This window comes from Cyanistes caeruleus, chromosome 9, assembly GCF_971803275.1.
Source record: "Cyanistes caeruleus chromosome 9, bCyaCae1.hap1.1, whole genome shotgun sequence".
Classification (NCBI taxonomy): domain Eukaryota; kingdom Metazoa; phylum Chordata; class Aves; order Passeriformes; family Paridae; genus Cyanistes; species Cyanistes caeruleus.
Genome location: NC_141709.1, coordinates 19020878 through 19045478, shown reverse-complemented (window position 1 = coordinate 19045478; position 24601 = coordinate 19020878). Strand labels below are relative to the sequence as shown.

The 24601-nt window shown below is 41.5% G+C and overlaps 2 protein-coding genes across 3 annotated transcripts in view; both read left to right on the top strand.

The window, feature by feature from the left end:
* LRRC8D (leucine rich repeat containing 8 VRAC subunit D) overlaps positions 1–19989 on the top strand; it is a 52885-nt gene extending 32896 nt beyond the window's left edge. For both annotated transcript variants that reach the window (XM_086841511.1, XM_086841510.1), the window contains one exon: positions 14353–19989. In XM_086841511.1, the coding sequence (XP_086697637.1) occupies positions 14355–16919 (2565 nt within the window). In that variant the 5' untranslated portion in view covers positions 14353–14354 and the 3' untranslated portion in view covers positions 16920–19989. The remainder of the gene's footprint in view (positions 1–14352) is intronic.
* Positions 1–24601, top strand: part of ZNF326 (zinc finger protein 326) — a 95698-nt gene that overhangs the window by 32788 nt on the left and 38309 nt on the right. The gene's annotated exons all lie outside the window — the stretch shown is intronic.

Below are 24601 nucleotides of genomic sequence, written 5' to 3'. Positions count from 1 at the left end.
ACATTATTTTTTTTTGTTAACTGAAGGCAATAAAGATTCTCTAATAAATGAGTCATAATAGCATTATTGCTCTTACTTGTATAACTTGGGATCTTGTAGTCTAATCCTGTTGGCCTTTACCTCCATGACTGTTTTAATTTTTGATGGGGATTTTGTTTCTGTTTTAAACCACTTCATGATTACTCATTTCATACAGTTAGTTGTTTCTCCCCCCTTTAGGAGTAGAAGTAAAATTCTGTTTACAACTTGTTTCTCGTAATCTTACAAAGCAAGTATCAGTGAATATGGCCAGCTTCAGCACGTAAGTGTGCAGAGCACTAAGAAGCACTGTACCCAGTTCAACAAAAAACTTGTGGAAAACTTGGCTACACTCCCAAAGGAAGCGTTTCAGTAACTGGAAAGAAATGGTTTTATTTGTGAATTGTACACCTGCATGGAGATACCAAAATTTCCTGCTACTTTGTATCTTTCAATGATACATTTGTCCAATCACTTTTCATAGTAGAATTGCATAGTAAGGAATAATTCCAACACACTGCCGATACCTGATAACTTTTTTTCGGATGACTTGACTTTGTGATTACTTCTGAGATCAAAGTGTTCCTAATACAGAGAGTAAAAGATTAATTCCGATTTCTAGCCCATGGCAGAAACGTAAAGGTTCTTCCTTTTCATAACTGGTCAATCTTGAAGCTCTGCCTTCCTCAAACACTCTGCTGTCTTATGCAGTTTGAAATCTGATGCAATTTAATTGAATTTTTGGGCCATAATCCTTTTGAAACAGGGTCACACACCATATAATGCAGTAAGGCTTTGATATAGATTAGGGAATCAGACCTTTTATGAACAATAATTATCAAGTGCTAGCAGACTCTAAGCCACTTTTTTTTGTTTGTTTGTGTCAATTTGAAGAAACTGACCAAGATGCAAGAGCTGAAGACAAGAAGGCACATGGAACATACAATTCAAGTGTGGTGAAAGGTAGCGAGTGGCATCGGAGGCATGGCACGATGAGACAGACAGGGTGCCCCTACAATCAGGAGCAGGATTGCCACAGTGCTCTGTCTCATACAGAATGCTTTAGCCCAGCAGGAGCTCTGCCACTTGGAACACAGCAAGCAGCACAATAAGCTGTGAGCCATGTTTTAGGACTAGGCTGCAACAACCATGCCGGCTTATGTGTGGTGAGCAAGGGTCCAACTTTGGTATTGTGATCCAGGGCGTCTTCAGAGTGAACATGGATGTGGCTATGTCCATATGCAAGAATTCAGAGCTCACAGCAGTAGCACATCACCTGCCTTTTAAAAGTCACCCTTTTGGGTTTTACCTGCTAGGTCAGTTGGCACGATGTGTGGATGTCCCAAGCTTTGTGATGGGGGTAGAGAACAGTTCTTCATCTGGCTTCCTAAAGCAAATCTGTTCTTGGGAAATTGAAACCAGTGAAGGCTTAAAGGAGTAATTTACTTAAATTTTCTTTAATCCTAAGTTGCTTGGTAGTTTTATATCTAAGAAAAAGGGTTTTTCTTTTAGCCTTTGACGAACTTGAAACTGTGATTAGAGTTGATGTTTAGTCTAGAAGGGACAAAAACTATCATAGAGTTCTGGGCCTTGATAAATTTTTTCTTATTTAAAAAAAAAATGTACTTCAGGCATGATTTGTTAGGGAGAACTCTTGGTCAAAGACAGGCTCTTACAAAACGTTATCTTAAATGGATGGTTTCAGTCTGGCCATGACAAATCCTGAACTCTTGACTGATGGCTGATGGGTATGCAGTCATCTGTATGTTATTGCTGTACACCCACACGCACAGGCAGTTGTCCAAGTGTGCGATAACAGGAAAATGTAAATAAAGCGTCTGGCTTGTTGTCCTAATGTTCTTGAGTAGATCCTTGTGAAAATAATGCCAGTCAGACTTACAAATAGGTCTGCATGGAAGATGACTTGCATTCCGCTGTGACGTGATACAGGTCACTGTGTGGGAAATTGTGGCCGTTTTGTGTTTTATTTTGTGTTGAGTCAGCAACCTGAAATGCAAACCAAGAGCTCAAATAATCCTCGCTGTCCCTGGTAGTTGCAGGATGTCTCCAGGCTCTACCCTGTTCTGAGAGGGGTGTTTGTAGGCCACCTGATCACTGTGAGTGCCTGGAGATCTCTGAATGTCTGGGAGGAGAACACTGCAGTTGTTCACTCTCTCACCACCACCACTGCACCAAAACTGGTGTTTTTACAAGATAAAAACATAATTTGCTCCATCGTTCCTGCTTTATGTGTAGGCAATGCCTAGTCCATCACACATGCCTATAGAAATACTGCTGCATGTGATGTTAAGAATTTGCCCTAGAATAAGTTCTGCTCAGGACACCAGGGCAGCCAAGGGGGCTGGATTGCTCCTCTTTCTGAAAGCCTTGCCTTATGCTTGATGGAAGTCACGGTGAGAGCTAGGATGCTGAAATCATTGATGTACTTGCATAAGCTCAGACTTCCCATTTCCGCTTTTTTTAAAATCTTGTCGTGTTGGTGGAAGGGCTAGAAGGTGATTTAGAAGGGAAGGACCCTTCAGTATGGTGTGTCCTGAGCTGGCCTTGCTGGTTATTCGTTCTTGCACAGAATCTCCTGGGGACCTGACCTGGGGCCTGCTGAAGGATGTGAAAATTACTTACAGCAGCAACAACAAAACCTGATTGTTTTGTTTTCCTCCAGTTAGCAGGCACTTCGATTTTACTTCTGTAGCAGCTGGGGAGCAGCTATTGTGCTACCCTTAAGTGATGTGAAACTTGCTAAAATGAGTTCAAAATGGAGAACACCTGGGATAAGGGGAAGCTGCCCACAGAATAAAAAAGCTGCCTCTGCACTGATTTTCTCATGTGGCCATCCAAGCAGATGTTGGCTGTAAAAGACAGACAGTGACATGGTATATGGGTGCATATCTGTGAAGGTGACTGCCAAAAACTTCATTGCAAGTGTGTTTGTAAGCCTGGAGTAATCATGAAAAAGTCGTAAGTGCTGGAGCAGGAGTGGTATTTGTCTGTAAATGGGATTGAATAAGGTGTCTCCTTTCTGTATTTTTATTTTACTTGAAGTGAAGTATACACTCAGCTTCATTATCTATTTAAAAAGAAAAAAAAATTGACTGGAAAGGAAAGCTTCATTGTCCATTTCACTGGAAAGGTAGGTTCCAAGAGCTGTTACATTTAGTGCCATATTTTGGAGATAGCATCATCTTCAAACCAGTAGGAAGGAGTATGGCTAAGTGTATAGGAATGCTGTAATTGTAAAGGGATTTATCTGGACATAATGTTGAGCCTTCTCAAAGATTGCAGTGCATTAAAACATTAAATTTGATTATACTTTAATCAGGCTGTTATCCCAGATTTTTTTATCTTCCTTCTGGAAGCCTGAGGGAGTTTGGTTTTTTGCTTTGAATGTTACAGCCACAAACATGCTTATCATTGCCTAACAAATAATCACTTTTAGATTGTGAGCCTTCAAGGGCAAGGGTTGTCTGCCCACTCCCTGCTGGAGGGCCCTTAGCGCAGAGGTTACAGTTCCAGCTGGAGCACTTGGGTCAAATCATAATATAAATTTAGCAATAGTAAATATTTAAATTGGAGGTTGTATGGATCTGTTAGTGCTGGTGAATCAAGCAATATAGTGGAACCTGACCAAACTTCTTTGCAGAGCTGAAAGCTTGCTTGTTAGAGCAGGAATGCTGCAATCTCCGGGAGGACAGCAAGTCTTAGAACATTCTTTCTGTTCTTAGGGCAATGCTTTGAATGGGGTTTTGAGAAAATAAAGCATAAAAAGCAAGGAGGTGATCAGAACTCATCAGCAAAATTTCAAAAGAGCCCCTAAAAATATGTGTTGCATTGCAATTTGTTTTTATGTTAAAAAGTACACACCCTGAACCAAACAATTATGGGACTAGATGGACTAAGCAAATAGCTTATCTCTCACAGAAAGCAGCTTAAGTTTAAAAGAGGAAAAAGAATTATAGTAAACTTAAATAAATCCCTTTGAGGATAAATGCTTCAGCTGCAGGCATTTTTCCTGGCATGAAACAACTGGAGGTTCAGCTATTGGAAGCTTGGCAGGAATGTGGTAACATTAATAACTCATCCTTCCTCTGCTGATCAGAGTTTTATGTGAGAATTTGTAGTTGTTACCAGTCTGGCTGGATGTCTGAGGTGCAGAAGATCTCTGCTTGATAAAGAGCAGGTAGGGTTGGCAGCAGGCTGTCAGCTGTGTGGTGCCTGCGCTGGGTCGGGGGAGACAAGATGCTGGGGGGTGTCAGGGGCTGCTTGGCTGTCACCTCGAGTCATTTCTGTGACATGGCTTTACAGCTGGACCTTGGCTCGAGTGAGGAAGTATCCCCTTCTCCCTGGGGGTAAAAGAAGCTGTGTGGCATTTAAGTAGGAACAAAGTTAGACTGTTGTCCCATAAACAGTGGAGAGACTGGGTATTCGAAAATTGAGTGTGCAGCCTATTTATTGAGCTGAAAAACTAGCATTTTTTTTTTTTTATCAAAGTTGCAGAGTGGGTAAAAGGAAGGGTGGACTTTGAATATGCTTTTTCATATCCTTATTCTCAGCTGCATTTAATTCACCTTCCTTTTGCTCTTGCCACAGAAAAGATCTTGGCAGAAACAGAGGAACTCTGATGTGTGAGTAGGAGGCTTGTGTTTACATGTAGCTTCTTCTATCACTGGGCACTTTCTTGTGTGTATGCATATGTGTCATTTGCTTTTGTTATTTTAAATTTTTAATTTAAGTGTGACCTTTCCTAGATTGCTTGTAGGTAATGGATATAATGAAAGTGCTACTGCAGATATTTTAACATACAGTAGCTTGTATGTGTGCAAATTTTTATGAAACTTCTGTTCAACTTGTAACCCAGTGAGAGTCACTGTTTGCAGGATGAAGAGATGAACCAGCTCAGATAGGGAACAATGGAGCCTATTCTTTAGTTAAAATAACTTTTTGTCTGTTCTTGGCTCTAGATCTGCATGAAGATCCTGTAACTGTTCCAGTTCAAGGTTTCTGACATGTCTGTTAAAAATAAAAGGAAGGAGAAAATATTCATTGATAATCATTTACTTCTACTGCTTGGTAAATCTGCTGCCACATGGATGGGAATGCAGTTTAGAAATTAACTATAACAAGACTTTAGTACCATGAATTAAGGTGGAGAGTTCATTTTGCCCTGAAGAGGGGCTATTAAAATCTACAGCAAAATGAATTTCAGCGACACATTTCCTTCTCTTTGGTAGGCACTCCTCCTTATTCTTTAGGTACATTTAGGGTGTGTAGTTAGAACTGCTAATATATTCTCTAATAAGATTTGTCTTTATGTTCTGTGGCTTAAAATCACCAAACTGTCATCTCCATGTATGCCAGATTCAATTTCTTACCGCTTTGAAGTTGCCCCATTTTCAGGTAAATTTGGAAGGAGACAGAGAAACTGGCAGTGTGTGTGGCTGTGCATCACAGGAGTATTTTTCAGAGGAATTGTATGAGTTGCTGAGTGCTGTCTCGTATCTGAGATAAAGCAATTTCATGTAACAAGCTTTGTAGCCATATGGACTTATTTATGTAAAAGCAAATTTGAATAACTTTCTTATAAACCATTTTTCACTGTTCTATTTTTCAGGTTTCTAAACTAAAAAGGAAATAAAAGTTGGTTATATTTTGTTTTTACTTTTTTTTCCTTTCCAATACTTTTAATTTATTTTAAATTTATTTTTAATTGTATTGCTGGGCTGTTTTTAGTGATAAAAAGCAGCCTCTGGGGACAAGAGTTACCAGATGTGCTTTTATTTTGGTGCAGCTTGCTTTTGCAACTTGATAAATTCCCAAAGTGCTCTGGTTAGTAGAAGTGCCAGATGTTTACTGTGTGTTCCTCTACTTCTGATAGTGGCCATGAAAACACTGCAGAAACCTCACGGCCTCAAAGAGCAGCAGATTTAGAAATGGCAAAAGGATTAAATATTTACACTTGAGCGCAAGCAGCTGTTAATTTATTGTGTGGTGTAACTTCTAATTGCATTGTGCATCCATGCCAGTGCAGGTTAAATCTACTTCAGTAGCTTTCAGTTGTGTCTTCACTTGTGTAAAAGTGCTTGGTGCTGAACTGGGAGTCCTGCACGCACAAATTGGGCTGGCTTTTCAAGATTACTGGTCTGGCTGTCTTGGGAATTCTGTGAAATGAGATACAAAGTGTCTGCTCACTGTTTTTCACTCTGGCTGGGTGAAACAGAAAATGCTGTTGCAAATTTGGTTACTCAGCCTTGGTGGTGTGACTTAGATCACCGGGGTTGTGCTGCCTCAGATAAAAGAAGGATGAATTGGCAGCGCATAAATCAGAGCGGTTGTAGCAGCCGTGTCAGGATGGGAGCGCATGTGCCAGGGTTTATCCAAGGCATGGTCTTTGCCTTTGTGTGCCAGGTCCTTGCCACTCTGCTGTAGGATTTCTATTCTGGCAACTGTGCCCATGAAATGCCTGTACCTTCATGGACTGTTGCTTACAGATATGAAAAGCATCTTAAGTTGAGTATTTACCCTGCTGGTGTCTAATTAGCCACCTCTTTTGGTTTCTTGCCTGTTGCCTTGCTAGGTAGTCTGTTTTGTAACTGTAAAATCACATGTGGTTAACTGACTTCAACATCTAATCCTGAGCTCTTTACCAGATATAGAGACCCTCTGACGAGGGATGCTCAAGGACCACTCTCTCCAGTCTTGTTTGCTTCTGCCATCTCTTCTCTCCTGCCCTTCATGGTCTCGGACCCTGCTAACCTGTGAGAAGGATGGAGCACTAGCTTGTATGTGTGCAAATCTTTATGAAACTTCTGTTTAACATGTAACCCTGTTTTGTTCAACATGTAAGCTGAACATCCAGCTTAGGGTCTCCCTGAACTTTCTGAAGTATACTGGGCACCTGCTCTGCACTCTGAAGCCTGGGGATAAATGTCAACAAAACCTCATGCTTGCACTTTTGGTCAAAGCAGCTCTTTTATAAGAGCATGCTCAGGAGCACTGCATTAGGGCAAAGTGAGAAGTTGTTCATTTTCTGTGCTCTGTAGACAGAATTTACAAGCATCAGATACAGAGTTCATAGTGTTAATAATTTTTGGGTTTTTTGGGGGGACTTTAATTGTGTTAATAATCCTTGAGTGCTTTGGGGAACTACTCAGAAATATAAAAATGGGTTCCTGTTCTGAAAGTCATCTTTAAACAGACCTCTCTGGTCATTTACAGCAAGGCAAGAATGAGGTAGAATTTGAGAGTTTATTGTTAGGGAAATAATGGCTGCTAATACTGCTTTTTAAATATCACATTGATTACAAAACCATTTGTGTAGGAGTGGTGTATGGCACTAGACCTTCAAAGAACTGGTAAACAAGGAAGATTCAATGTAAACACTAAAATAGCAGCATCCAAAAGTAGGTTAGAGTGTTACACAACCTGAAAACGCTCAGCTTTGAAGGGCAGCATGTTTTAAGATTTTAAAAAAAAAAGAAAAAAAGTGGTTTTTTATAGATTTAATTTTTGTAAATGGTACTAATTTGACATTGATTATGTAAAGGATCTTATTTTTGTCTCCAACTTCCTGAAGCCTAATATTTCTTTATGCAGTCTAAGAGAAATAAGATTTTGATAATTTTTTGTTTTGCAAGTTACTGCCAGTGAGGTTCATGTTGTTCATAAAGGTGATGCTTCCTTAACTAGAGAATGTATTTGCAGACTGTATCAGAGATTATATATATCATGTATATAAATATATAGATATATAAAAAGAGAGATATTATATATCCACTTGAAGCGAAAGTCCAAAATTAGGGCTGTGCAGTTTGGCCAGTGGGATGGGGGAGCTGGGGAGATGGGTTAGATGTGGGGAGTTTTCTTTAGTTGCTTTTGTTTCTCAAATAATGAGTGTACAAGTCATGTTAATTTTCCCTCCTTGATCATTTAAGTGTGTTATCAGACAAGAGCATCATATGTTTCCATATGTATTTATCTAACAAGATTTAATTGAAAGCTATTGTGGAACTCCTGTTTCTTAGCTGAAATGTTTTTTCTATAGGAAGTATCATTTCAGCTTTGTGTTGACTGCTTTTCCTTATCCAGTCATCATCCATTACAGGGTAGCCATACAAAAATAAGCCAGGCTAGGTCTTGCAGACTGCTTTCAAATGGGTGGATTTGGTTGCTGTCAGATGTTGAGGGAAGAAACAGTAAGTGGGAATTCTTGTCATTCTAATTGGGTGGAAAGAAATAATGGAAATCTTTTTCTGTGCAGCTTTTTATGTTAAATCTGTTTTTGATTTTCCAGAGATAAAAGCACTGCTCAGGAAGTATGTGATAACATAAGCCCCATCCTGGTGTTAATGTTCTGCAATGCCTTCCATTGCTGAAGTAGCACCAGAATGTTTCCTATAGTAGAGAAGTACTATAAAAACACCCATGTTATATTTTCCTGTGGAATGTTTCCTGGACTTTTCAGGCAGTAGAGACAGTCAGTGCACAAATGTGCACTTAGCTGAATTTTGGGGGTTTGTTTGCAGGATGGTTGAGAGGAGGAGCTGTAGTTGCAGTTGTACCTACAGCTGGTTTTGTAGCTTGAGTGGGCTCAGGTAGAGTAAAGCACATTAATCCCTTGTGAAATAAAGCAGCACAGATCTAAGTCCTCTTAGCTGACATACTAGAAGCTGCAAACCAGGCTAGGGATAATTGTAATATTCCCACCTACTTCAGCAGGGCAATTGCCCTCCACTACTCGATTGCAAAGTGTACTGGTGGTTAAACCTTCAGTTTGTCTTAAACTTCTCATCTCAGAAACTGAATAACCAATGGAGGTATGGATATGTCTGTGTGCTCAGAATACCTAACCTGATTTGTAGACTTCCCTGTATGTCTTTGTGCATTATTTCATAAGGGTTCTGGGGCTCCTTATGCTTGGTTCTGTGGAGAAGAGAAGGAGGGGGAAAAAAAGGATAATGCCATCTTTTTGACTGTTGCAGATTGTCCATGGAACAATTAATATTGGCAGGGTCTTGGCTAGTAGGAATCTCATAATCCATTCTTATCACATTAAGGTCTAATATACTCCTTTAATAGGATATTGTAGAAGTAGAAATGGTTGGTGGAAAGAGACAACAAAATATACAGTGGAAATAAATTTAAACTTATGGTCACTTGTTCAAAAACAAGCTAGCAAAGCCTTTTAGTTATGGGAAAACTTTTCTTCTCCTTAATTTCCTGTGGGAAGGGAGAAAACAATTTTGTTCATGGTAGCACTTTTTCTTTTCAGCTAGAAATGTTGGGTTTTTTTAGGAAGTTCTTTACCAGATGCAGTAACAAGGCGAATTCAAGAATCTTTTTGTTTCCTGAAACAAAGTGAACTTGTTTGGGGTCTTGGGAACCTGAGAGTAAATGAGTGTATCATGTGCTACAATTCTCGTTTTATTTGTTTGTTCTGACTTTGAATTTGCTTTAACTTTAAATATGCTTTTAAGACAGGAGGGCCAGTGAGTTACAGGACAGATAGTTTTTATCTGTAAGTACAGGAAGAAGTAGGATGTAAATAAACACTAGTGGCATACCAGTCTGCTGCTTCCTTTTCTACTAACTTCTGTCTTTAAGCTAGAGCAGTTTCTTAGGAAATATCCCAAATATGTCCATTTTGTATTTTAGCATTTATAGTCTGAAATGTGTCAGAAATTCATCAGACTAATCACATTCTGACCTCTTTCTATTACAGCTTTTCTTTAGGACAAATGAAATTATTATAATTGTTAAGAATGATTTATTAAATCAGTTGCTACCCTTGCTGTTTTAATGCGGGCCTATAGCAATTATATTGTCATTGTTAATATTTTTCTCTTTATATTCCAGTTTCACTGTAACTTGTATAACTGCAAATTAAACAAAGTAGGTTTAATTCTAGAGCTCCAAATCACACTACTGCACTACTTTCAGAACTTCAAGTTTTTCCATCTAAACTCTTAGAAGGCTAAAGATTTAAGCTATTTAGGCTAAATATTTTCTGTTTGTTTCAGGAGAAAGAATACACCCAGTAGATATCTAGGAGTGATAGATGGAGCTTAAAGAAGTTGATACTATCCTAGAATATCATCCATGTTACAGAACTGGAGACAGAGGGTTTGGGAGGAAAAAAGGTTATTTGTTAAAATTAAAGCCTTAATGTAGCTGTGCAGCCCTAAGGATCATATTGCAATAGGCTTGAATTAAAATACGTTCTTATTAAATCTAAACAAAAATGGGTTATTTAAAAAAGGAGTCAATCCTGACATTCTATGTTGGGAATGAGAAACTTTCACTTCAAGAACCTCACTTTTCTAGTGTGGATCTTGGCTATGTCAAAACCCGATGTTCTGCTGAGCCTCAAGGTCCGTTTGGTGCCTTGTAAGCCCTGAAAAGGGCTGGAAGAAGTGCATGTTTTCACCATGAGAAACCAGTTATTTTAACATTTTCAGCTGCACAGGACTTTGTTCTTCAGTTTGACCTATCTGCTTACAGATGTCTTGTGCATTGGCATTGTGAGTAGAGCATGCCACGACTGGTTTTGAGGAGAGACCACCTATGGCAGGGTGTTGCAGGGTCTGCCTACCAGACACAGACTGGCATTTGCATCTTTCTTTTTTTTTTTTCTTTTTCCCTTACTTCTGTGTTATCACTGTAACTTAAAATGAAACTCAAAGGCAAATTTGTCACTCTTAAAAGGAGTTGAAAATTAGCAGTGAAAATAGTATCCAACTCCGCTAAGGAATGTTCCAGACAGTAGGTTTTAAAATATGTGAATAGTTTAAATTCAACTGGAATAAAGAAAATCCAACCCATTACAATACTGTTCAGACCTGTTGTCTGGAGTGCCTCTTAATTGTTTGATTTCTAAGTGTGTGCAAAAATATAATAAAAGTTAAGTTCTGTGGTTATTAGTTTAGTAAAATCAAACACCAGTACGTGTTAGAATGGATTTAAGAGAGAAAATAACGAATTGGCAGAATGTGTCTTACACTGTGTGTAGGTTTACAGTTTTTTGTTTAAGACTCAGAGCATTAAACATTTTGGACATGCAAGGAGGCAAATCCGTTTTCAGCTCTTGGAATTGATTTTTGCTAGCTGGAAAAAGGTCTGTCTTTTATGAGACAGTGTTAGTAATGCCACAGAGGAGTTTTTTGTGTTTTATAACTTCTAATCTCTGCCAGAACAGGAGCTCTTCTCTGAGTATCGGTAACTTGAAAGAAAAGATGTGTTCAGAACACTGAATGTGTACTTCTTGGTGTAAAGCTCCTGTTACACCATGCTGTCTGCAGCCTCACAGAGAGGATTACTCAGGCTCTGTTGTGTCGTCTAACCTTTTTGGGAATGATTTTGTGTGTGTAAGACAGAGTTCTGGTAGAGGTGATTTTTAACTTCAGCTTTTATTGCTGTTCTTTCTAAGTCTTCAGCTGGAACCACTTTGTGCTCTGTCATTTCTCTTATTTCAGTTATTTAGAGCAGTCATGTCTGCAGCGCCTGTGTTTCCGTGCTTTATCCACGTGTTCTCATGGCTGAAGCAAAAAAATCACCTTCTTTCTGTGAAAGGAATTCTGGAGGCCATGCCCCAAACCGCAGTGAAGTTACTTCCCACGTAATTAGCTAGTGCAAAGTTGAGAGAAAGGCCAGCCCCAGAGGAACAAGCAGTAGCAGCTAGCCGTGTTTGTTCCAGCAGTGATCTGTTCCTCCTTCCCACCCCTGCTGTCCCTGCACCGTGCCTGGCTGCGGGAGCCGGGGCACGGCTGGGCCCAGCGCTTGTCCTTGCTCTGCCTTTGGCTTTGTGTTCTCCTGCTCAACTCACCTGCTGGCTGAGAAGTGCCTGTGGCAGCCAGGGTAGGTGGGACCACGGTGAAAACAGCTTAGAGATGGAGAGTATGCCTTGCAGAGAGCTTCCTAGAAAGAAAAAAAAAAAAATCCATTTGAGGGGATTTACTGTTTTACTGTTGCTTTGTGGTTCTGCTGTTCTGGGCAGGTGACAGGCAGTGGGGCCTTAGGAGGGTCCTTTTATATCAATCTGTTCACAGTAGCACAAATGGCTAATGCTGTTCATTTGCACACTGTTGTTGTTTAAATGTCAAAGGTAGCAATTCTAGAGCAAGCAGTCATGCTGTCGCTTGGTGTAGGTAAAGCACTGGGAGACATTAAGGATGGGAGTTCAAAGCTAACTTCCCAGGAAGGCACTGCAGGCTTTGATAGCTGGGGTGTGTTACTGCTCAGTGTCCTTCAACACTTTGTTCAGCAGCTGCAGCCCTGGGGAGGTGTGTGTGGGCAGGCTCGGGAACCTCTCAGGAAGGAGGTACTTTGGAGCTGGAAGGACTGTAAGACCTCAAAAACTTCTAATGAGGGAGAAGTATTTGACATTCATTTGCCAACTGGAAAATAAAGTGAGAACTGGAAGCTCTTTCTGCTGGTTCTCTGAGAAACTCAGCCCTAACTTTTAAGTTTTGGCAACGGTGCCAAGAGCACCAAGATGAGTGCTTGTGCACAGCTGTGACAGTGCTGCAGTGAGATAAAGTCCTTTCCTCTCTGGCTGCCTGCGCCAGATCCCAGGCTTGCTATGTAAGACTGGTTAAAAGCTTCTGGGAGGAGTGTGGGAGGGCAGGGGCTGGGTATCTCCCTGTGTTGGAGGAGACACTTTGATGGTGAGCTCTGTGGTAGTGGAGACAAGTGCTGGCCTTTCCCACAGCCGGAGATGTGGGAGCTGCTTGCGCTGGTGTGGGAAAGGAGGGGTGCTAGTGCGTGACTTGGACCATAGAGGCAGTTGCTGGTATTTGAATTCTGTGTGTAGAAATATCTTTTACCTAGAAATAGTTAAATTATCATGCTGTGTATATGTTGCCTGTGACACTGGCCTTTAGGGTGTGTAAGGTGCACGTCTGTATGAACTGTTATACTGCGAGTTAAAAATAATAAATCTATTGCATCTTGTTACTGCCTGCTTTGATCTCCTTGGGCTCTGCTGAGCTATTCTTCTCCCAGGCAAAGGAAGACAGACTCTGTGGGATAGTGTACATACTATCACCTTCCCAGCTGCACGTGTGCTCACAAGCTGTTTTTCTTTAGAAATGGCAAATTTGGGTCACATATTCAGCAGTCAAAATTATTATTTTGCCACATCCTGTTTGCACAGGAAGCTTTTTTTTTTTTTAAAGCTGATAAGTTGATTCCTCCATATTTTGTCAAAACAAAAAGCAAAGCAGGTTATTTAAAGCTGCAGAGAGGTTTGGATCCTCATGTGGTCAGTTTGCTGCTTTGTCTCACGTGCATGTGTTTAAGATAAAGCGAAAGCGTTTCCGTTAGCTCCTGTCCTACCTATACTAACCAGCTTCCTATAATCACTAGGAAGTGATGATAATCTGAAAAAAAATTTCCCCATTCTATTAAGAAAAAGTCTTAAAGTTTGTTCTTGGTTAGCTGGGTTAAGTCAGTTGGGGAGAAAAATGCATACAGTACCAATATTTGGTCCAATCATAGAATAAATGGTTTGGGTTTGAAGGTTCCTAAAAGTAGCATCTAGTTCCAACACTCCTGCCATGGGCAGGGATGCCACTCACTAGATGAGGTTGGTCAGGGCCCCATCCAACAGCTTTTCACTTTAAAACATCCAAGTATATAAAAAAGATTGTGCCAAATGTTCACATAGTAGCTGCAAGGCTTTCACTTGTGCAGTGATACTTAAAAGGAAAAGGAACCAATCAATCTGGTAAGACACATGGATGCTCAGTAGGAAGGAGTGGAAGACACTGTGTTGTGCAGTTGAAAAGAAATGAGAGACCTTGTTGACAGCATAACAAGACCTAAAATGTGCTGTCCAAGTCATAAGCAGAGTGCAAAGCACTTAGAAAGATGCTATTTTGTTTAAATGCAAGGTACTATAAAATACTGTTATGACTGGATTTTATGTGCTCAGAATCAAGCAATCATTTTTACAGAATTGGGTTTTGTGCTGTGTAGTCTATTGTTGATCTTCCATTTATTAATATATGTCAGCTACAGTACTATACCTTTCAGACATTTCACTTGCACAGAGCAGGCTTTGGTGCTGTGAAGTAGCAAAGATACATAAACATGATCTAACATGAAGTGAGAAGCCTTCTGTTTTGCTAAAATACTGCATTGTTTTGGTCATATCCTTTGGAAAAACTGTTAAGTGGAATGATGGACAACATGTGTCAGGCAACAAAACATAAGAAAATGCAAAACCTTCTGAGGATGTGTATGTCATGCTGGGATTGTTTTTAAATGGTAAAATTAATGTCCTCAGTCACCAGTACTGATTTTGTCTTTGTTCTCTTGTAGGAATGTTTACCCTTGCAGAAGTTGCATCGCTCAGTGACATCCAGCCAACTTACCGTATCTTGAAACCATGGTGGGATGTATTTATGGATTATCTCGCTGTTGTTATGTTAATGGTTGCCATTTTTGCTGGAACCATGCAGCTGACAAAAGACCAGGTGGTCTGCTTGCCAGTTTTGCAGTCTACTGTAAATTCAAAAGTGCAGCCTGATACAGCAGGGAAGGCTGACTTTACCACTGTTGAAACAACCACTGGTCAAGAAGAAGCATCAATGAGAACTGTTGCCTTTGGAAGTACCCCTACTGTAGCACCTGACATTCTTCTGAGCAGAGCTACCTCTCCTCAGTATCAACCCACTGAATCAGATCAGGAGCTGAAGAAGGAGCAGAAAGATTCCTCAGGCCGTAAAACAAATTTGGATTTTCAGCAGTACGTATTTATTAACCAGATGTGCTATCATTTGGCTCTTCCTTGGTACTCAAAGTATTTTCCCTATCTTGTTCTCATCCATACCATCATTTTAATAGTCAGTAGTAATTTTTGGTTCAAGTACCCCAAGACTTGCTCAAAAATTGAGCATTTTGTGTCTATATTGGGGAAGTGCTTTGAGTCTCCTTGGACTACAAAAGCATTGTCTGAAACAGCATGTGAGGACTCTGAGAACAAGCAGAGGTTAACTGGGGCCCAGTCCCTGCCCAAGTATGTTTCCACTAGCAGTGATGAAGGAAGCCCAAGTGCTAGCACTCCCATGATAACCAAATCTGGCTTCAAATTTTCAGCCGACAAGCCGATGATAGAGATTCCCAGTGTCACGATTTTAGATAAGAAGGACGGAGAACAAGCCAAGGCGCTGTTTGAGAAGGTCCGTAAGTTCCGGGCTCACGTGGAAGACAGTGATCTGATTTATAAGCTCTATGTTGGCCAGACTGTCATCAAGACTGTCAAGTTCATATTTATTCTCTGCTATACCGCAAACTTTGTCAACACCATCAGTTTTGAACACATCTGCAACCCGAAAGTGGAACACCTGATTGGGTACACACAGTTTGAATGTACACACAATATGGCTTATATGTTGAAGAAGCTGCTTATCAGCTATATTTCCCTCATTTGTGTCTATGGTTTTATCTGCCTCTACACGCTTTTCTGGCTGTTCCGAATACCTTTAAAAGAATACTCTTTTGAAAAGGTCAGAGAAGAGAGTAGCTTCAGCGATATCCCTGATGTCAAAAATGATTTTGCATTTCTCTTGCACATGGTAGATCAGTATGACCAGCTGTATTCTAAGCGATTTGGTGTCTTTTTGTCAGAGGTAAGCGAGAACAAACTGCGGGGGATTAGTTTAAACCATGAGTGGACTTACGAAAAGCTTCGGCAGCACGTCTCCCGCAATGCCCAGGACAAGCAGGAGCTGCATCTCTTCATGCTGTCGGGAGTCCCCGACGCAGTGTTTGATCTGACGGATCTGGATGTGTTGAAACTGGAGCTGATTCCTGAAGCAAAAATTACAGCCAAAATTTCCCAGATGACAAATCTTCAGGAGCTTCATCTGTACCACTGCCCTGCGAAGGTCGAGCAGACTGCCTTCAGCTTCCTCCGGGACCACTTGAGATGCCTTCATGTGAAATTCACAGATGTTGCAGAAATTCCTGCGTGGGTGTATTTGCTCAAAACCCTCCGTGAATTGTATTTGATAGGCAACTTGAACTCTGAAAATAATAAAATGATAGGGCTTGAATCTCTTAGAGAGTTGAGACACCTTAAAATTCTCCACGTGAAGAGCAATTTGACCAAAATTCCCCCCAATATCACAGATGTAGCACCGCATCTGACAAAACTAGTCATTCATAATGATGGCACTAAGCTTGTGGTACTCAATAGCCTTAAGAAAATGACAAATGTTGCGGAGTTGGAACTGCAGAACTGTGAACTGGAGAGAATTCCCCATGCCATCTTCAGTCTCTCTAACTTACAGGAACTAGATTTAAAGTCAAATAGCATACGCACAATTGAAGAAATCATCAGTTTCCAGCATTTAAAAAGATTGACTTGTTTAAAGCTGTGGCACAATAAAATAGTCAGCATTCCTTCCTCAATTACTCACATAAAGAATTTGGAGTCTCTTTATCTCTCCAATAACAAACTTGAAACCTTACCTGCCGCAGTGTTCAGTTTACAGAAACTTAGGTGTTTGGATGTAAGCTACAACTCGATTGCGGTGATTCCAGTGGAAATAGGTTTGCTTCAAAATCTTCAGCATTTTCACATCACAGGAAACAAAGTCGACGTTTTGCCAAAACAGTTGTTTAAATGTGTTAAATTGAGGACTTTGAGTCTGGGACAAAACTGTATTACCTCAATCCCAGATAAAGTAAGTCAGCTGTTGCAGCTGACTTACCTGGAACTGAAGGGAAACTGCTTGGACCGTCTGCCAGCTACGCTGGGGCAGTGTCAGCTTCTCAGGAAAAGTGGGCTCATAGTGGAAGATCACCTCTTTGACACTTTACCCTCAGAAGTTAAAGAGGTGTTGAATCAAGACACAGGCATTCCCTTTGCTAATGGGATTTAGACTGAGGTGAAATGCTCTGGTAGCTGACTTCCAAATGGCAAATGCTAAAAAGTATGGCAATTGTGAGATCATGTGTTTTAGAAAGCAGAATTCCTTGGAAGGCAGGATTCCTAGCAGGATTAGAAGAAGTGCAACTGAGTGTTCAATGTTTGCAGTGTTTTAAAAGTTCATTTCCAAAATTTTTGAGAGGATAAAGAACCTTAATAATCTCAATTATTTTTTCCTTAAATAGTTTGTAACTTGGATGCTGCCGCTTTTGAATGTTTACAAATTTGCTTGCCTGCTTAAAGTAAATGATTAAATTGATGACCTTTTCTTACTATGCAAGTTATTCCTTAAGGTCTGGTTTTACTTTAGTGCATTAAGGGGAGACAAACCAAGGCGAAGTGTTGTATGTGGTATGGGTCTAACAGCACTTGAAACACACGTTGAATTGTGTTGTTAGTGTTTAGCTATCCTTGGCAAATGAAACCAGTTTGGCTGTGATTTGAACTGCATCAGAACCACCATTTTCCTGCATTAAGGTATGTGGTTTCATAGAAACATTTAGGTTGGCAAAGACCTTTAAGATCATCAAGTCTAACCATTAACCTAACACTGCCAGGTCCACCGTGTCCCTAATCACCATTTCTGTGCTTTTGTTGAATGCCTGTGGGGATGGCGATTCCACCACTTCCCTGGGCGGCCTATTCCAATGTTTGACCACGCTTTCAGTGAAAAAATTCTTCCTAATGATCTAAACCTTTCCTAGAACAACTTGTGTCTTCTTGTGCTATTGTTACCTGGGAGAAAAGACTGACCCCCACCTCACTACACCATCCTTTCAGGTAGTTGTAGGGAGTGCTAAGGGTCCCTCCTGAGCCTCATTTTCTCCAGGCTCAACACCCCCAGCCAGTCCTAACAGAATTTGTGTTCCAGACCCTTCACCAGCTCCACTGCCCTTCTCTGGACACTCTGCAGTACTTCAGTGTTTTGCATCAGGCCAAGTGTGTTTGCCTTCATTCTTCTCCTCAAGGCCTCATGTTTTTGGGTGAGATTCATTCTGTGGTCTGGTGTACTAGTCCTTCACCTGGGCAAAGGCTGGTCACCTTCCTGCAGTTGGTCTCCCCTCAGCCTCCATAATGCTCCTCTGTCCCATGCAGCAGTGAGTGGCAAAAGGGAGAATATTGCCACGTGGCTTTCAAGTTACAGTTTTGATGTTTGACCTCGTTTGGAAGCCATTAAACACCAAGTGACTTTAGTGCTCATGTTTTGCTCTTCTGAGTTTTTATCTGGAAAACTCAAGGCATTTTAAGAGTTGGTGATTGTTCTGTTTCACAGTCCTTGCTTAGGATGTGGGGCGTCATCTCCATTTACTAGACTAATGACAGACATAAGATCTTTCACTCAACTGTCATTAAGCTTTATCACCTATTGTGCTGTCTTCCACACCTGGACTTTACCATACCCCAGCCCAATTGATCTGATGTCTTTGAATGCTTACTCACTGGCAGAAATCCTAACTGTGTGCCAGATAAGTCATCCAATAAAGAAAAAAGCAGACAGCAGTGAGTTTGGGATTTTTTTTGGTTGGGGTTTTTTGTTGTTGTTGTTGTTGTTTTGCTTTTTGTTTTTTTTTGTTGGCCTTTTTGGTGGTGGTTTTTTTAACTGAGTTTGCATTGCCAGAACCATTAGAGAAATATAATCCATTAAATCTGCAAAATCATCAGTTGTAAATCTCAGTCATTTACATTCCATGTGTGCAGAAAAGAAGTACTATGCTGGGAGATGATTGCATGATTACTCATGGTTTAAACACAATTCCCTATTGTAGTGTGGTCAGGACTGAACTAGTCTGTAGTTCAAGGGACTGTTCTTCTCACACAGAAGTCCTCATGCACAGTGATTTCTACTGTAACTTCACCAGAGCTGCCCTGACTTACACCACTATTAATGAGCAGATAGTTTAGGCCTAGAGGCATTGAGCAGGCAGGAACATTTCAAATACTGCTCTTAGAAGTCTTGCACATTTTATTGTTAATAATTTACTGTTAGTCATGCTGGGAGGACTGTTCTCAGCTGTAGGTAGCAGTCTCTGAATACATACCTGCACCATATGTTTATGTATCTCAGAAGACCAGTTTATGAATAGTGGTTTTCCTATTTCTCATGGGGATACAGTCTGTTTTCCACTTGCCAGCAGGTAGTAAACTTGGGATGTTGATAGTTTTGCAACACCAAGTCACAGGTTAGGCAGAGTATATGGAGTTACTGATCTGTTCTCCACTGGGAAACTTAGTGCTAATCCTCAGATTCTTTTTTTTAAGTAGAAGTTAAGGCTGCAGCGGACTTTTCTTTTTTTAAGAAACTCTTTCATTTGTTTATTTTTTGCACATAGATCACTTTAAAATTGCTGGACTATTGACTCTTTAGAAAAACTGTGGACTATACTATTGGTGTATGCTTTGTACTTGCTGTTGAGTGTCATTTCAGTTTCCAAGAAATTGTGTGTAGGAGGGAGGAAGAGTTGGAGGATGACAAAATTATTAAAATATTTAGAAAAATAGTTCTATTTTTCATCTTTTTTTTCCCTTTTTTAATAGCAGAGTCGCACAGAATGTGGCTGTGTATTGATCTAGTTTTTAAAAGGTGTTTTTGGTGTTTCTGATTCTCCTGCTGGCCCTACTGATGTTCAAAAAATAAACCCATGTCCACTTAATGAGTATGGTATACATAATGTAGACCACTGTTTTGAGTAGTTAGTAGCCAACTGTACCTTTTTAGACAATTTCCTCCAAAATAAATGTATGTTAAAATTAATTTCAGGCTTCTAATGCTTGCTTAGCATAAACTCCATTCTTGTTTTTAGGAGATCTTTCTAAGAGTGGGGAGGAACTTCCCAGCATCCCCATGTCACCTCCCCCCCAGTCCTTCCTCCTCTTTGTGACTGTTTATAATGTTCCTGTTTCCTGCGTGTCAACTGACACCGTTTTGCTTTAAAGTCTTGGAAGTTCATCTCTTTTCCATGTAAGGCATGTGAAATATATTTTGCATTTCTATTTGATTTAATAAATAAGATGTTTATATCTTCCTCTCATCTATTTTTTTAATGGGTGAAAAGTGTGTTTGCATAGTAAAAGTTCTGGTTTCAAGTACCTCATGCTGAACTTGTTCTGTGGTGCCTGTACTCTAAGAGGGAAGATCTTTGAGTAGCTGCTCCCAGTAAACCCTGTAGGTATGTTTCTATCTAGAACACAGTACTTCAGAAAAAGTTTTCTTTTTATTTTTTTTTCCTATACACAATCTAAATGACCTATCACTGTTTTAATTTGGTTAATTGAATTCTGCAGAACACATGTATGGCCCTGGAAGAAAGACCTGTGTTTGTTCAAATGAGAGGAAGCAGGAAATTGCCCATTCTGTTTGCTTCTGCCAGTGTAACTTGTTTTGGTAAAGATCCTTCAGTTTTCCAATAAATTGACCTTTTGGAAACAGCTTCCAATGATGCAAACTGAACTATGGCATTTCTGAGCAGCTATCAAGCCACTTGGTTAAAGGGACGATGCTGACACTTGTGAAAGGCTCTCGGCTGCTACATAAATGGCTTTGCAGTCCTGAGCTGCCCTCTCTGGTAGCAAAGCAGGATGCCCAGGCACTGTACATCATGTCTGAGTACGAGGGTTGTTCTGCTTTGTGGACTGCATTTTTAATAAAAATACTACAGAAATAGCTGTATATTGTGTTTCCATGGACGTGCAGAGAAATTAGTGGTGTATGGGTGCATGAAGGCAGTGGATTAGATTGTGATTCCTTTACTTAAAGCCAAATTAAAGCAGGTGCTTCTACAGCTGTGGTGTTGACTATCATTCTCATTTTGTGCAGGAGCAGATTCTGGCTTTCAGACTTCTCATTTCTCAAGACAGGGAGTTGAGCAGGAAACCTGACAGTCCCACGTGTAACTTCTGCAGCTTGTGAACATGAAAAATGGGGCTTCTGTTGAGTCTGCGACCCTGTGAGGGTGCTAACCATGAGAACAAAAATCTTGGATTTGCTCAGAGATGTTAGTATGGGCCATACTACATACCGAGCCATGGGGCACGGTGGGCAGAGGGGAGCAGAGCCATGGGGCACAGTGGGCAGAGGAGAGCTTATCTGGGCACCCAAGTGTGATGGGATTGTTTTCTATGCAACAACCAGCCTCAAGGTACTATGGACCATGGCACTGCTTTTCAGTCCAAAGCAAGGAGGGAGGCTAAGCCTGTGACTTGAGACCTACTTGAAGGTTTGGTACAGCCTTCTTCTCACCTGGAGTAAAGGATATTGAAAACACTTATATTTCCAGTCCATAAACTGTGGTTTCTTTAAGGGAGGTAAAATGCCTGAATGATTGTGAAAAATGCAAATCATGCAGAAATTATGTCATGTAGAAAGATTCAAGAGGCAGTCTCATCATTAGCTGCATGGCAGAGCCCTGTCAATGTGTTTCTAATGCAAATCATCATCAGTCTGGGCAGGACTAGAAGATACCGGGATGTCTTTAAGCCTGCCATTCTGCCTCATGCAGAAATAAGGTTCTCTAATTCATTCCTGCCAGATGTTTGTCAGTATTAGAATGGGTTAGACAGCAATGGAAATTCCAGCCTCTCTAGGCAAGCTGTTTACTTAATCATCTGTGTTGAAGAAACACAGCAAGACAACTGCTAATGCTCTGTTTAAGGCAAAGCAAATGGTTAGAAATACATTGACCTATTTGCTTGCAGAAGTACAGACAGACTGCTGTGTGGATGTGTTGCATCCTGAGCAGCTTGGGAGGACTGAAGTTTAGGATTCCTTTGAACAAAGCCCTGAGGGACAGCTTGCATCAGTTCAGTTGCAGGTACAGCACCGACAGTTGTGTTCTCCAGTGACAGCAGGGCCAGCCGCGGTGCAGTGTGTCCACGACTGCTCTGCCTTGTCTTGGGCTGGAGACTGATATCCTTGTCCTTGCAAAGCCTGGTGGTTTGTTTCTTCAGAAAGACATTTTATGAAGGCAATTAAATAAAAAGTTACTTGAGCAAGTTTGCTGTAGGAACACGCAAGTTGATTCTTAAGATTACCAAAATTGAAATACTTGAGACAAATTCTGTAGTGATGTTGATCCTGGCATTAATCCCTTGCCTCTCTCTGTGAATTGATAAAATTACTGCACAAACTAATGATTAGCTTACAGCATTACCCAAATGGTTGGCATTTCAGCACTACAGAAGAGTTCCCAGTTCAGGCTGTGTGCTTATACAGTGTGTTCAGCACTTAAACCAAAGGCATCAAACAGAGAGGTTGCAAAACTCTGTGGGTTTATGCTGTGACCAATTTCCCAGGACAGCAAATCATTCCCCATGCTGCTCAAGGGAGGGTACGTTGTGTCACTGAGTACAGTTGTTTCTGTAGCAAAGATGAGGCTTTAGAATTAAGCTCAGAAACAGATTTTCCAAGCTGATTACAAACATGCACTCATTCCACGATAAAAGTCATGAGAGATGTCATTTCTGGCTGAGATGCTGAAAATAGTTCCTGTAACTGAGCCCGGCATGGGTGCAGAAGTGTCAGCTCTGTAATGCTGCACATCAACACAATACAGCTCAAGTGAGGATCTTTAAAACCACACACCCTGGAGTTTGGCCAGGCTGCATCTCTCTCCCTTCCCTGAAGAGAACAGCCCCTAAGCCCTTTTGCAATTACTATCGCTGGGACCTTTGTTCTGTCTTGCCTCCAACAGCACATTGCCCCTTGATGCTGGAGGTAACACAGGGTTATTGGTTAAATGATGACTGTTTGGGAAGAAAGCCATCTTCTAAATTAACACCACAGTTGCTTGCAGGAAGTCTTCCAGCACAGAGCAGGTCTGTTCCCATAAAATGAACATGCTGTGCCCATAAACAATAAAATTTCAAGTTAGGACTGGGTTGTGTAGACCATTAGAATAAATGCACTAACATGTTGCTGTTCTGCTAACCAGTTCTGGGTAATTTTGCTGCTTCACGTGGTTTGTAAAAATGGATTTTAAAAGCATTTTCCCTAACACCACGCTGCAGCAACTCGAGCTGGGGCTGGGCCTGGGGCAGGCAGGCTTACCCCAGAGGGTGCTGCTGGAGGTGCTCTGGCAAAGCTGAGGTGGGAGAAAGTCTGGATGTTGTGGCTGTTGCCAGCATCCCGTGGAAGGTCTGCTCTTCTGGGCAAGCCAGATTTACCTCACTCCTCCTGAGGCATCTATGGGAGATGCCATACAGAAAGAGTGTGCCTTTAACCACAAAATAAAGGGAATACTGTTGAATGAAACGTGATGTTTCTGCAAGGTAGGGATTGTGATAACAGGAGGAAATGCGGAATGAGTGGGAAGAAAAGGGAATAAATGGTCTGTGAGGAGGTAGAGCCTCCACCTCTGGCTTGAAATTTCAGAAGTTTTAGAAAGATAGCTTAAAATCTGGAATGCAAGTTACAGGTGTTCCTGCCTAGAGCCAAGTTCTAATTCTCAGGGCACTGTGCCTTTTGTTTCTTGACATCTGTCCCCTCTGTGTCTCAGAGCAGGGCCTTAGGATGCCTGTGCAGCTGGCTGTTCACATGCTCTCCTTCCCCTCCTGCTCCCCTGCAAGTATCCGTGATAAGCTCATCTTGGCACTTATCCCAGCAGGGCCCAAGCAGGAGCTGCACCCCTGCCCTGCTGCGTGCTCGGCAGCGCCCTGCAGGGAAACCCTGGCTCTGTCAAGGGCCAGAGTCTAATCTGGGAGCTGCAGCTTCCCCCCGTGAAGGGATTGTCCCTCCTCTGGCTGGCAGGCGATACCCGGCTGGGGTAGAGCTCTGCCAGCACAGCAGGGCTTGGGGCTCACCCCCAGCTCCAGGGCTGCTGCCTGGAAGTGCTGGGGCAGGCAGGGTCCTGTCCGCTCCCAGCTCACACAGCTGTGGGGAGCCACGTTCTTCCTGCAGCCCTCCAAGGAAAGGGTTGCCATAACATCCTTAAATTGCAATTTCCATCGGCATCACCATGGCTTCTGCAGTTTTGTGTCTCAAGAGCCTCCCATATCTTTGTTGGAAATTGGGTTGTGTGTTTCTAACCCTGTTGAAAGAGGATACAGAGAACACCTGATGATTGTCACAGCCTCTTCTGCAGTGAGTGCTTGTCCTCCACCTTTCCTTTTTTTCTCTGCCCTGGGTGAAACCTCTTCCTTCAGCCTTTCTTTCTTATTTGGGTGTGGTTCGTAACTCCTGTTTCTCTCCATTCAATCCTCTCAGTTTACCAAGTTTGATAAAAGTGGTGGTGTCTGTAATGGGATGTGGGAGGAGGGCTGAGGCCTCCCAGTGTAGAGCCCTGGCCCTGATGATGGACACACAGCCAGGAGGAGATTCCCCAGTGTCGTGCAATGTCCTCCCTCTGGCCACACGACTTCCTGGTGCCCTCCACAGAAAGGGGATTCAGAGGACATTTTGCAAAGTGCCTTTGGTCCAGTGGCTGGTCAGGGCAGTGGAAGGATGTTGCACAGGCTCTGCTGCCCTTGTTTGCTGTTTGGCTTCTCTGATGTCCAGGGGATACATCTGAAGGCGGTGGTTGGTCTCCGAGCCCTCCAGACTATTACCTATCATGAGAGTTCTATTGTGGAGTTCTTCCCACACCTTAGCTGCAAGAATGTCCTTGGATGTAAGATGCTGGCAAGTGGAGACTCTGAGTATGT